This window comes from Artemia franciscana, chromosome 1, assembly GCF_032884065.1.
Source record: "Artemia franciscana chromosome 1, ASM3288406v1, whole genome shotgun sequence".
NCBI classification, from domain to species: domain Eukaryota; kingdom Metazoa; phylum Arthropoda; class Branchiopoda; order Anostraca; family Artemiidae; genus Artemia; species Artemia franciscana.
The window spans coordinates 61,044,340-61,059,176 of NC_088863.1; the positions used below are offsets into that span (position 1 = coordinate 61,044,340).

The 14,837-nt window shown below is 35.3% G+C and overlaps 1 protein-coding gene across 3 annotated transcripts in view; it reads right to left on the reverse strand.

Annotated features, from left to right (window-relative positions):
• LOC136032307 (threonine aspartase 1-like) overlaps positions 1–14,837 on the reverse strand; it is a 185,020-nt gene that overhangs the window by 156,517 nt on the left and 13,666 nt on the right. For all 3 annotated transcript variants that reach the window (XM_065712606.1, XM_065712596.1, XM_065712614.1), the window contains exons 5-8: positions 10,292–10,365; positions 8,336–8,553; positions 6,695–6,884; positions 3,402–3,559 (exon numbers count right to left, since the gene is read on the reverse strand). In XM_065712606.1, the coding sequence (XP_065568678.1) occupies positions 3,402–3,559; positions 6,695–6,884; positions 8,336–8,553; positions 10,292–10,365 (640 nt within the window). The remainder of the gene's footprint in view (positions 1–3,401; positions 3,560–6,694; positions 6,885–8,335; positions 8,554–10,291; positions 10,366–14,837) is intronic.

Genomic DNA, 14,837 nt, shown 5'->3' on the forward strand with positions numbered 1-14,837 from the left:
AAAACTAAAAAAGGTAAAAACTACAAAAAAACTAAAAAGAAAATATATATATATATATATATTTGTATATATTATCTTTTCCACAAAAATAATAATTTAGTGCTTCTGTTTAAAAACAGCAATCGAATTGATGCCTCCTGATACGCAACTATCAACAAAGTGGCAATCGTTGTGGTCGGTGATCAGTTCTTACCTCGAGATAATATTCTTTATAGGCGAAACAATCAGTTGACAAGAATTGCTTAAACTCACGATGCCCTACAATATCCTGACGAATAGAAATGACGCCCGGGACACTCAAATAGAAATCACAGACTGGGACACCGGGACACAAATGACGACCGGGACACAGGGAATATAATAACGACCCGGACACAGGGACACAACTACAACGGAGACTCCAGGGGGCACAGGGGGATATATAAATGACGACGGCAACAAAGGAAATGGTCGATTAGCAATCACCATAAACAAAGCTCAAGGGCAATCAATAGAATCATGAGGTATAGATCTGGATACGGATTGTTTTCCCATGGACCATTATGCGTTGCATGTTCAAGAGTCGGTAAACCTGACAATCTATTTATATGCACAGACGATGGGACAGCAAAGAATGTTGTATATTCGCAAGTTTTACGTAGTTAAAAACACATATATATATATATATATATATATATATATATATATATATTCACAGGTGGGACACAGGGACACAACTACAATGGCGCGTAACGACTTACACGCGCGGGGGGGCTTGGGGGGCGCGAAGCGCCCCCACCAACTAGGTGTTGGGGTGGCGCGAAGCGCCACCCCAACAGCTAGTATATATATATATATATATATATATATATATATATATATAGATATATATATATATATATATATATATATATATATATATATATATATATATATATATATATATATATATATATATATATACAAAATAAGTTGTTTGTGGGTTATATGTCTGTCTGTCGAGTGACGTCGTGTTTGTCCGCATATGACGTCTGAATTATTTCACACTAATACAAAAGAAGAAAAAAAAACTAAAAAAGGTAAAAACTACAAAAAAAACTAAAAAGAAAAAAAAACTAAAAAAGCTAAAAAACTAAAAAAAAACTAAAAAAAGGTAAAAAAAATACAAACTAAAAAGACTAAAAAAACTAAAAAAAGGCAAAACTACAAAAAAAACTAAAAACTAATAAAAAAAACTAAAAAGCTAAAAAAACTAAAAAACTAAAAAAAGGTAAAAAACTAAAAAAAAACTAAAAACTAAAAAAGAAAAAAACTAAAAAAAGGAAAAAACTGAAAAATAAAAGAGAAAAATGTAAACAACTAAAAAAACTAAAAAAAGGTAAAAACTACAAAAAAAACTAAAAAATAAAAAAAATAAAAAAGGAAAAAAAGGAAAAATAAAGGAGAAAAACAAAACTAAAAAACGAATGTATATACAGACCGGGACACCGGGATACAAATGACGACCGGGACACAGGGAATATAAATGACGACCGGGACACAGGGACACAACTACAACGGGGACGCCAGGGGGCACAGGGGGATATAAATGACGACCGGGACACCGGGACACAAGGAATATAAATGACGCCTGGGACACTCAAAGAAAAATCACAGACTGGGACACAGGGACACAAATGACGACCGGGACACAGGGAATATAAATGACGACCGGGACACAGGGACAAAACCCCCTCCAACAAGGTGTTGGGGTTCGCGCCACCCCAACAGCTAGTATAATATATATATATATATATATATATATATATATATATATATATATATATATATATATATATATATATATATATATATATATATATATATATATATATATATATATATATATATATATATATATATATATATATATATATATATATATATATATATATATATATATATATATATATATATATATATATATATATACATATATATATATATATACATATATACATATAAAGCAATATATATATTGCTTTAAAGCTCTTTTTATTTTTATTTTTTGCTCTTAAAGAGCAAAAAATCAGGAATTGTAAAAATATTTATATATTTTAACAAGAGATTACAATAATTCAAAACCCTTAAAAACAAAGTTTGAAGCTTAGTAGACAATAGGTGATAGAAATCGGACTCGCTTCAGAAATCAAATGTATTTGGAAAATACAGAATGAAAAGATATATCAGTATGAAAAATTTATCTAGAGGTAGATCCAAAAACGGAAATATTTTTTTAATATTTTTAAGTTAGTAAGCTGGCTACACTTACATGAGTGATTTGAATCAGAAGTTTTTATATTTCTTTTTCCTCTTCACTGTTTAGTTTTTAAAAGGTCAGATCATTTCAGGTCTAGGGAAAAAGGGTAAAGTCTGACTCAATGTTGTCAAAATTTTTTGCTACCCAATTAGGAAATATACCTTACAAAAATTTGGCAAGCAAGCACGGGCAAAATTATATTCTTCTACGTTTAGTTTGCTTTATTACCCTGCCCAACAAGTTTCCAAAAATACATGCGCAAATTTTGACGTTACTTAATGCTACATGCAAGTAAAGCAAATAAGACAAAAGACTTTGCCTATATTCTGAACGTTTGGTAACACTTATTATTCATGAATTCTACACTGTCTTCAAATTTAAACAAATAAATAAATCATCCATTCAGAAGCTAATCTACAATTGAACTAAGTCCGTCGTAAAGGTAATTAAGATACACTAAAACAAAATTTTGCCTTTAATTTTTTGGGTGAGGATTGGAATTTAGGACATCATCCCCTTAAAACTTTAATCCTTGAGCATTCTTTAAAAAAAAACTGAAAATTTCATGTACGTGTCATTAACGCATTTACCATGGTGTTTGGATAACACGACTTTCCCAGCTACTTTGTAGGTTATACGTAAATTGTTCAAAAGCCAATTGAACTAAGCACATGAAGCAATTTTTTTTTTGTGTGCGTTTCAATTTTTCATGTTTTTATGTTGTTTTTTAAATGTTATTCTTTTAGTGGAATAATTATGATTCTGAGGGAAACACCAAGTAATTTTTTATTTTTAATGATGTGTTTGAGCATTGATATTTCGATTTAATTTTAGTGTGTACTCAATCAAACGGTGTTTTGAAAATTTCATAAAAAAAATCAAGAGTTTTTATTTGATAAAACCATTTCCATTCACATTTTGTTATATATTTTTTATTTCATCAGAAAAGTGGATTTAAAAATTACAGTTCCACCAATTAAAAATTTTAATACGCATTTTCCTTTGTTTTTTTCTTTTTTTTATGCACAGAGTTAATCCGGACATAAAAGGGTTATAATAGATCAGATTTAATTTTAATTTGTATTTAGTTTCATTCAATTAAATTTAGAGGAACTTCACTTACATTTGGTTTTAAATCACTAGAAGACATCCAGGCGACGCCAAATGTCGGAGTTGTATGCCCAAAATGGAAGACTAATTGTTCTGACCTCAAACTGGTTTCTACGGCGACGACACCCATCAAACGGCTTTGAATATCAAGAGATGCCAATTCTGGTGCATCTATAAAAAGTATGGAAATAACCTTATTTTGGTATTCTCAAGAAATTTTCTTTGGTTTTCTGTTACCAAGACGAGTTTAAAAAAACAAACATTTTTTACGAAAACGTTCCCATTGTGACGGAATTCCTATAAGGTATATCATGGATATGTCAATTTCTATTTTTACCTAAATCCCTTATTGACTTCTCTAAGCACTAAGCGACTCTGAGGATGGAGAAGGAAGGGGCACCGTGTACCAACGTATGAGGCAAATATTGATTAGCCAAACTAGACATTCAGTCGAAAGCTTGGTTTTGGCTTTGCCATTGCCTTATACACTAATATATCTGTTAAGGAAAGCATAGTTTCACCTCAATTTCTGGTGGGTTCGTGACTAGACATATATAGCATTTTGATTTTGAATGTTTAAAGGCATAAAACTAATAAACAGTCTGAACAGGAGAGAAATGTAGACCCTAGTCATATCCAAATCTAGCAAAGATGCAAGGACGGGAGGAGGCGTTTCCTAGCTCTTTGTGATCTTGCATTACGTTATCTATAGTGAAAGATTTCAACCATTCCTTGAATGTATTCAAAATTCTGCGTTTGAAGTTGCTTCAAGAGGATTATTTCCCTACAGCAACCCACAAAAATTTGCCATATTTCATTGTACAATTCATTACTGTGACCAGGCAATTACACGGGTCGGTTCTTTAAAAAACTGCATTTGTCTCCTACCTAAGCTCAGTATGTTCTGGCCTTGCAACTTCAGACCCCTTGGTTCAGGATGACGAAGTGAGCCCTAATGAGCAGATCTGACTAAACTCTTCAAAGAAACAGACTGGTCTGCTAGTGTGTTTAGAGGGTTCAAGTACCAAGCTTCACGAGGCAATCTTGAGACAATTAGTGTTATTTGACGCTTCCCAGACCTTAGAGCATTCACCAGCACTGGTAAATGGTGGAAAAACACCACTGCATTTGACCGACAAATCGCAGGTAAAGGCATATGTACCATCCACCAGATTTTTCATTCTTATCTTTTTGCAAGGATTGACTTCCGGTAGTCCGTAGCCTACCAATGCTGATCAGAAAACAATTTCGGAGAGGCTCCGTTTGTGGGTAGGCCCTTTTCATCCCGTGCAGACCGTTAACTATTAGACTGAGTAACTTGGCGATGTTTATTACCCTAAATGAACACTCAAATTTATCATGATCCCAATGAGGTTAATGGATTCCTCCTCTAGAGAGTAAGATTAGGTTCTATTCTCCTTGCTTACTCAGATGAATACTGTCCAGTTGTACGATGTTAGCATAGTTACCTCGTTTCTTAGCTTCTCCTCTGCATGTTACAGGCTTCATCTGGATGCTATTGGAAAAGGTTTCTATTAATGAGACCGAGCCTCTAAAGCGTCTCAAGGGGGGCTTTTTGATCGGGGTGATCATAGGTTTCACTGTCAGTAAATAGTGTTCTGATAGCAATAGAAGGAGAGGGGGAGGAGGCTCTGATTTTACCAATCTATGGTCAGTCCTAAAAAAGCCTTTTACGTCTCTAATCCAATAAGGATATGAATATCTAAGCTGAACTATGACTTGTCCCACAGCTGGAGTGTTACTTCAGAACAACAATTACAGAAACAAAGGCATTGCGACCTTTTACATAGAGATCTGTGAGATAGAGCAGAACAATCGTCACGTTACATTCTTATTTCTCTGGAGTATGCACTTCTCATATAAACATGAAGAGTTGCCCCGAAGGCTTTCACCTAGCAAGGATCACGTCGGAATCATTCCAGCGCAGGCCGTTGTGTATATCGACTTCAATCGTAAGAAGGACTGTCTCTTGCCGGCTCGTCAGATTTAAAGCAACTAAGGTTTTTTTTTTAAATTGCTCTTGTCATTCTTCCTTAGCTGTTCCGAAATTAATTTTCGAGTTGCGTTTAGACACGTGTTTTTGAAGGATTTGCGTAAAAATTACGCACAAAAAGGTCTTGTTCAACTTACTTGAATACTCAGTTTTATCACAGCTAAAATGACACCGTTCATTGCATTTAATACACTGCACACCACCTGCTTTGCTAGTTATTCCCTTCGAGCAGATATGGTATTCTAAATCCATAATAGATAGCGCTGCTACGCACAATAAAAAGGAATTTCAATCTTCTAAGATATTAAATCAGCATGACTAGTTGTTTATATTTTCTCATCTCAAATCAACAGCCGCCCCCCAAATTATAGCCTTTTTCAGAGGTAAAACATGATTTGTGAGCGCTAGGTATGCACTGAGCCCTAGTCTGTACATATGAATCCTGCTTGCCCTCACTTTGAACTATACTACATCGTTTCTACACCTATGAAGAATCTGATCGTCAACGTGGGCATGTGGTCAGATGGGCTGGATATGGCAGAAGTTCACGATGGCACCAAAAATACGATAGGATGCAGCTGTGCTTGATGGTTGGCCAAAAGGAGGGCCTTGAGCTAGGATTTTGCTTCTGAAGACGCAGCTTCAGTAGTTTAAAGCCTCCTGTATGCACTATTATGTGAATGGGTGTCTTTCAGTTCAAGTGAAGATCGTCAATCTGATTCTTGCAGTGCATCTGGTGCTGTGGCCTGACTACCTATTTTTAATACTTATCAGGTCCATGATTTGGGTAGGATCAGCGAAATCCAATTCAACAGTAAAATCGTGTTTCGATTTTCTCTTCTGCACTTTTCTCTAGCATTACTGCCTCTCTTACTCATAATTATAAAACTGGAAGATTGACATTTTTGACTCATTGATGAGGTTACGCAGAGTCTTTTTGCAAGGGCTGACTTTCATAAACCTGAAAGCGATGAAGTTGAAAAAAAAAAAAAAAAAAAAAAAACACTGATTGGAAAAGTAAGAAGTTTGATGATGTTCAAAAAGGGCAAAGCGCTTAATCCTTTAATCAGCCTCAAATCCATCTTTTGCTTCTTGGTCCAGAGAAGTGGAATTCTACTAGTTAGATTATGAAAAAAAGTGAGCTTAGTATTTATTTCAACAAACATCTCCTGCCATGCTACTTAAAAGATTCTCATTTGACAGCAAGAAACAGATAATCACATTAAATTCAAAAACAAAAAAACAAAATAAAGCACAGGATTGAGGCAGAATAAAACAGATCAATGATTTACCTATGAAATACCTATTTATCACTTCTTTCAGAGGCAGTAAACTATTTTTATTGGCTAGTAATTTTTCTCCAACGGTTCTAGCAAAAGTTGTAGCTATTAACTGTTCACCTTGTCCAGAGCAACTAACACCCACTTTGGAGTTGCCACGCTTTGATGTGCCAGACCATAAACCAGGACCAAAAACTGCTGCCTGTAATTGGATATGGAAAACAGTAAAGAGAGTTAACACTCGGTAATACCTACAAATAATATAAAACTCCATGTTAAATATATGGAATTTAAATCATCTGATCAATCACAATTTATAGCATTACGTAGGGATTCTGTGAATATGCTGTTAAAGAGTGTTAACAATCGGTAGCACCTATACATTCATCGTTAAAAAGAAAAAGTCAAATACAAAAAATGCCAATGTTTTCGACGGTTAATCTCCTTTTTCATTTAAAATGGAGTCTTCGCCTGAAGAAACTGACAATTTTGCTATCAAGCAATCAATTCATCGACCTTGAAACTAATTTAGGACAAGAATTTTGCAGTTCTCAGTAATAAAACAGGTTGATACTCACAATCCGTTCACAAACAAGGAGTATCCGTAAATACACTTATTATACTAGAAAAGTCACTTTGCCAGGGTTTCATAATAATTTAGCTCATAGCCAAGAATTACAAACACGTTATAACCACAACAATTACTAACTTTGCTATTTCTCAAGTTCCATCATTCCAAAATAGGCGATTATACTATGAATCCTAAGTCAAGACCAGGGTTGCCACCACGGTCAGTCCCTAAAGTCCTTCAATTGCCCAAATTTGCGCGCTGTACAGCAATTGTCGATGCTATAGTCAAAAATTGACTGTTGAAGTGCTAAAATAACACTTTTCTGCTATTAGCAGCCCTGAGCAAATGCTACAATAATAAAATAGTGCTAAAACAGCACTTTCGTGCTACAGGTGGTAATCTTTCTCAAGGCTGATTGATTTGAACGCGTTGATCACGACCTGGCCTGCCTTGGGTATTCTATGGATATCGTATTGTTATTCTTAAATATTGAATCACCGTGAAGGGTTTGGCCAAATTCATAAGCTGGTATATTTTGCTAATAGAAACAATTCTTTCCCTTTGAGATTCTTCTTTCGCTAGTAAAATCGCCTCATTCCTTTTACGTTATTCCTCATTTCCATTTTCTACCATAATTCATGACAAAAAAGAAAGAACAAGAAAAAAAACGAAGAGGATTTCAGCGAGTGAAAAAAGGAAAGATAAATATGCAGATATTTTGACTGAGACTTTTCTCAACTGTCATCAATACAAGAAAAGCAAATAAAGAGAAAAAAGTATACAAATAAAAGCCTAAGGACAAAATAAACATCTGAAAACAAACATCAAATTAAAAGTTTGCTTGGTTTTATTTTTTGTTTTTTTGCTTTTCACAACTTTTTTTCATTTTGTTTTGCACATTCAGTAAGTAGAAATTATTCAACTTATAACTATTAACCAAATTCTGATAACGCATGATAAATTCCATAATTCTAAGGCTAATAAGCCAGAAAAAAGATTTAGTGAGATACATCTGCTACGTTAAGCACATCAGAATAGCTACAGACTCAATTATGTTATGGTTTAAAGCAAAAAGGTCATACCGGTCCAATTCTACCAGCCTCTTTAAGAGGAACTCCTCCAGAAGAACAACCGGCGGCTACATTGCCGTCGGTGTCCACAGCTACAGCTCCAACAGTATCGGTAACTTCAGGATCGTCTTCGTCAGACTCATCAAGTCTCGAAATTTTTGAAGGTACTTCATCATCTTCAAGGGTATCAAGCTTCTTTTTGTAACGAAAATACTGCCTCGAGGCACCATCTGAAAAATAACTTTACCTTTAAGCATGGTTTTTATTGAATTTGTTACAATATTATTCCCATGGCCACTCTAGGCAGACAATAAAACATGATGTATCGCAGTTCTTTTACTTTGTTTCATCTCTAGGATAGATGTGGCTACTGAATATCCAATTCAAGAAGCCAAAAGACGGCGTTGAAGGAATAGCTCAGTAAAAAATACCGTTCAAAACATATCTACAGCACCAAATAAGGCGATTTTCCAAGTGCTCATGTCTCTTCCTACAGGTAAGGAAACCAAACTATATAAGTGCCAATTTGGCACTTATATAGGGCTATAAAAAGTATATAAGTGCTAATACTTGTTATCTTGGCAATTAGTGGCACAATGATTAAAGAGTCAATGGGAGGGGATGGGAACCTTACATATAAAGAGGATAGAAAGTTGACACCACAGTGAATCTCTTATTAAACACTGGTGTTAAGCAATACCAAAAATTTCAATGAATGGTTTCGCTTTGTATCATTTAGAACGAAGTCGAGGGGTTTTCAAAAGAGAACATTAATCATGGACTTTGTGGCAACAAATCTTGTTGACACAATGACCAATATTTCTGAAGATTGAAGCCGCTAAATTGATATGATTTACCAGAAAATAACTATTCAAACAGCCCAAATATAAATCATGCAATGGAGTGGTTACGATAGACCGTTTTCGTCAACAGCCACCATACACTACGTCAAGGAGTTCTAAAGAACTTTGCCCCACTCCCAAACCCACAGCTGTTCATGAAATATTCATATTAAAACTGTCATTTCACGAGGCTTAAACGAAAACTGGATGAGTGAAACTTAATAATGAGCTTTTTTGTTTTACAAAAGCAGTAGGTAATCGTGTAACTTCTGCACTACAAATAAGATCAAAGTCAAAAATTCAAGAGTCCCTTTCCTTCTCCTGCGGTGTGCTTCGCAGTGGTTGACTAGAAACATATAGTTTAGACATCATATCAAATTCATATATTTTTGGAGTAATAAGAATGATCACCTTCCAAAAGTACAAGTCCAAGTTATGTCCCTAGTCTTCCACCCTTTGAATGAGCATACAGGTCCAACCATTTAAGCAGATTTGAAGGGATTGTTGATAAATTGTTTTCTGCATTTTCTGAGAATTTGGTGAAAAACATTTCTTGTTGCACTTTATTGTGAGTTCTAAGCGTTTTTTTTTTTTTTCTGCATTAAACATCTTGGTAATAAATATGGTTCTGATAACATACAATTATATGATGACAAAAACAGGACTTTGGAATATACAGAATTGATATATTTGAGCAGCTAAGGCAAAATGTTTAACATAAATAAGTAAATGAAGTAAACAAAATTAAATAAAGTAGTTATTGGACAAATGCAGCAATAAATCTTTGGTTATTGAAGCTCATTTATAGACCACCTCTTTTGTTGGCTGGGATCTTTTCCAGTCAGAACGGGTAACTAGCAACCCTCTTCTCTCCCAGCAGAGCAAATTAAATTAATTTATTCTAAATGTTGGAAAATTCGTAAAATAATTAACTTCTACAAGTTTTGGTGAGGCTGAATTTGTGCTTGGCAGCTACATTCGGAAAGACAGGTAGACTTTAGTAGACTGTACGATTTAGTATACTGGGACTCTTGAGAGTTCTATAGCTTTTTCTGGTTTATTCAAAATTTAATTCTTCACAAATCAATTCCAAATCAAGTTTAAGCTAAAATGAATAAGTAGTTACCTGACACAAGTTTTCGGTCCACGGCAATTCCTTTCTTTGAGCACCACTCTTTACACGCCTGCCCAGCTAAAAAACTAAGATAATAAAACTAATTTTATATGTGTTCTTAAATTACCAAAAAAATTGGAATTTTAAAAATAATGAAGAATAGAGCTTCATTACAGAATTTTTCCTAGGGAGCAAGAATAAAACTTCATTATGACAGGTACAGCTATGAACAGGACGTTGATGGTGCATTTTTTGACATAAGTAAAGCATAAAAATATTATATTTGATTCTTAATCGTTTTTAAATCCTGCATTTAAGACGGCAAGCAGATATAAATTTTTTTTTGTAATAGGCAGCACAATAGCAGTGCCTAAGTAAAGAAGCAAAGTGGGCACTATCCATTTTTTTTTTCTCTAGGGAACTTCGTGTGGAAGGAGTTGTCGAAGAATCTTCATAGGGGCTAATTTGATTGGAAATTAAAAATACCCCCCCCCCATCAAGCCAGTTCTTTTGCCTCACTGGAATCATGCAGCAAGCAGACTGGATACAAATAAGATATATGCAGGTAACCTTACCACCAAGAACAAGCTTGATTCTTGACAAAGTAAGAAGAAAGTACGACACACAAGAAAAAAAGGATTAAAAATAAAAAACGGTGTCAAGACAAAAGAAAAGAAAATCGAACATAGTATTTCCAATGAAAATGTATCTCAAGTGAAATATTATCGACATGAGCGACACCAGCTGATTCTGTCATTACCAGGATCACGAACCAGCCCACCAATGCTCTTTCTAATCAACAAAGTTAGCCTATTTTGGTTATCGTGTCTGGCATGAAACTTCGTCTAGGTTGTCAATCCAAACTCAATGAAATTTCAAATTCAGAAAATATTTATTCGGACGGTATCCTAGCCTCGGTCCTTATTGACAAACGGTTACATCACATGGCTCTTCTGCACCATCAAAACAACCCTGTGTTCGATCAAAAATTAAGTCAAATTTCTATCCCTAAAAAATGAATCGCTTTTCGACTATGAAATGCCCCCACTGATCATCTTACCCCAACAACATGACTTTAGCAAGATATTGCCTTCAATTCTTTATGCTGATTGATTCTTGTCTCAGCCACTTTTCAAGGACCTATTAAAAATTAAGGGTAATAATTTTCTTAGTTCTTTCAGTGTCTTTTAAATTCAAACTTCTTTCTAAAATGTCCGACCGAGTTAACAATTTTCTAAACTTGAGGGGGTAAAAGCTCCTACCATATCCATACACTTTTAAGATCAAAGATATAAATTCGTCAGTACTTTTTTCTACTTTTACTCGGATTCAGTGATTGGAGTTTGAGCTTTCTAGTTATAAAACAGGTTTGTATCAGCTTCTCATCAACCATATCTGGGAAGTTTTGATATTTTTTACGCTGACTAAAATTAAGCACTACTATAATCTTAAGCAGGAAAAGCACAAAATAAGCGAGCTGTATTGAGAATAAACCGAACATAAAATTTGAGTCTGTACATCCTTGTAGATTTGTTTTAATTTTAAGGCAATTTTCTGCACATTTAGAAGAAATCCAGTGACGATACTCACAAATAATCTATCACTGGAATTCAGTACAACAGCTAATTTTAATATAGACAAATTTAATATTTTTTTTAAAGAAAAGTATCGATTCTCTTGTTCCAGGTGTCCCTGACCCCTCCACCAAAACCCCTATTATAACTTTTACTTACTAAAAGAAGATCCGATAGCCTCTGTCGTTAGATATTCTGATGAAAAGGATTAAGGGGTCCAAGTGGTAAAAGTGGAATAAGCTCAATCCAACATTACACTCAGATTCAGTGGGGAGATAAGGAGAATTCATCGCTACATTTTCTCCAAAAGAGCCATTCTCCAAGTAAATTATGGCCTTAAAAATTCAATATTTCATTTTTTGTTTAAAGTTTCAAAAAGCTTGGTTCAAAAATTTGGGAGCCTATTACGATGCAATTTCCTTAATGGAGCAGGGGTAGAACTGTGGAACTAAAAACTTTTCCGAGGCCTTCATTGAGTCTGTATCTGGACTTCTGAAAATTCCATTAACCTTGCATTCCCCTCTTTGGGGATCATGGACGAGAACATTAGAATTTCAAATAGCACCTTCATAAAATTTCACACGTCTGGAACCGATTCTTTGTAAAAAAAAAAAAAAAAAAAAAAAAAAAAAAAAAAAAAAAAAAAAACAAAGAGCTAAGAGCTCATATGGCACTTGTGACGAGGTCGGAAGAGCCAAGAGCTCATAAGGTATGAGCTCTAGCAAAATTCTAAGAATCAATAGATTGATTTAAAAGGAAAATCAGAGGCTTAATGCCGGTCGGGATTTAAAATAAGAGCTCTGAGTCACGAGGTCCTTCTAAATATCAGAATTCATTAAGATCCGATCACCCACTCGTAAATCAAAAATACCTCAATTTTGCTAATTTTTCCTCTCCCTTCAGCCCCCGGATGGTCGAATCGAGGAAAACGACTTTATCAAGTCAATTTGTGCAGCTCCCTGACACGTCTACCAATTTTCATCGTCCTAGCACGTCCAGAAGCACCAAACTCGCCAAAGCACTGAACCCCACCACCTAACTCCACCAAAGAGAGCGGATCCAGTCCGGTTACGTCAATCACGTATCTACGACATTTATAAACGTTTTCCAAGATTTCCGGTTTCCCCCTCCAACTCCCCCCAATGTCAAAAGATCTGGTCGGGATTTGAAATAAGAGCACTGAGACATGAGTTCCTTCTAAATATCAAATTTCATTAAGATCCGGTCACGCGTTCTTAAGTTAAAAATAACTCAATGTTTCTGATTTTTCCAAATTAACAACCCCCAGCTCCCACAAAGAGAACGGATCCGTACCAGTTATGTCAATCTCGTATATATAACTTGTGCTTAATCTTCCCATCAAATTGCATCCCGATCTCTCCACTCTAAGGGTTTTCCAAGATTTCCAGTTTCCAAGATTTCTGTTTCCCTCCTCTAACCCTCTAAGTTCCCGAATCCGATTCGAATTGAAAATGGAGCATCTGAGACATAAGATTCTTCTATATATCAAGTTTCATTAAGATCCGATCACCCATTCGTAAGATAGCTAGATTTTCACGTTTTCCAAGAATTCTAGTTTCCCACTCCAACTCCCTTCTATGTCATCAGACCTGGTCGAGATTTAAAACGAGAGAGTAACTTACTTCGTAAGTTAAGTTAAAAATACCTTTTTTCCTAATTTTCAGAATTACCCCCTCCCATAACTCCCCCAAACAGAGCAGATCCGTTGCGGTTATGTCAATCACGTATCTAGGACTTCTGCTTATTTTTCCCACCAAGTTTCATCCCGATCCCTCCATTCTAAGCGTTTTCCAAGATTTTAGGTTACCCCCAACACCCCCCAATGTCGCCGGATCTGGTCGGGATTTAAAATAAGAGCTCTGAGACACGATATCTTTCCAAACATCAAATTTCATTAACATCCCATCACTCGTTCGTAATTTAAAAGTACTTGATTTTTTTTATTTTTCCGAATTAACCGAACCCCCCACTCCCTCCCAGATGGTCAAATCGGGAAAACGACTATCTCTAATTTAATCTGGTCCGGTCCCTGATACGCCTGCCAAATTTTATCGTCCTAGCTTACCTGGAAGTGCCTAAAGTAGCAAAACCGGAACAGACAGACCGACAGAATTTGCGATCGCTATATGTCACTTCGTTAATACCAAGTGCCATAAAAACAAAACTGCTATTATTTGAAGTTGTGATCCTTCAAACCATGAAGTAGATTGTCATTGGGACTGGTGAAAGACAGCTTTCAAAGCCCAGAAGTTGTGAAATATGGGTTAAACACAGATTGCAATAAAAAAAGCTAAACTAGTTCAAAAATACATCAAATTTTTCAATATGCAGGAGGCATACACCCGTCATCTCTCTTAAAGAAATAGTGGCATTTAACTTTGAATTTCATACAAAGCCAAGCAGTTTCCAAGACTTTCATTCAACATTTTTTCCCGTTTCTCGTTTTACTATTGGTTTGATTGGGGAGTTCTCTAATTTCCTTTTTTGCGGCATTTTTTTTTATGATCCCATATTATTTCTTCCTTTCTTTTGCACTCAGGATATCTCGGCAAGTCTAAGCCAAAATTATACAATTATTTATTTTGTTCACTTGCTAAAAAATTTTCTCGTTTACTTGTTCTACGTTTCATCCTCCTACCCGAAACAAGCTTTGTGGAAGTTAAGAACTAGTGTCCTGGTTATGCCTTTTGACAATCTGAAGCCATTGCGGCAGTTGTAGAGGAGAAAAATGGAAGGGGTTCCTAGGTTTTTGTCATTAGGATGGTTAAAAGAGCGGATTACCAGATATATAGCAAACTTGATCAGAAGTAAGACCAAATTTCTTAGTTGGACCTTCTGTTTACTCCTAGTTTCAAATCCATTCTGACCTCAGTGGGAAGGGGGGGGGGCAAAATCCTGGTTATCAAGAAATCCACCAGGGCAAAGTATCCAATCTCAACCAAACTAGATGGGAAGAAACAGTA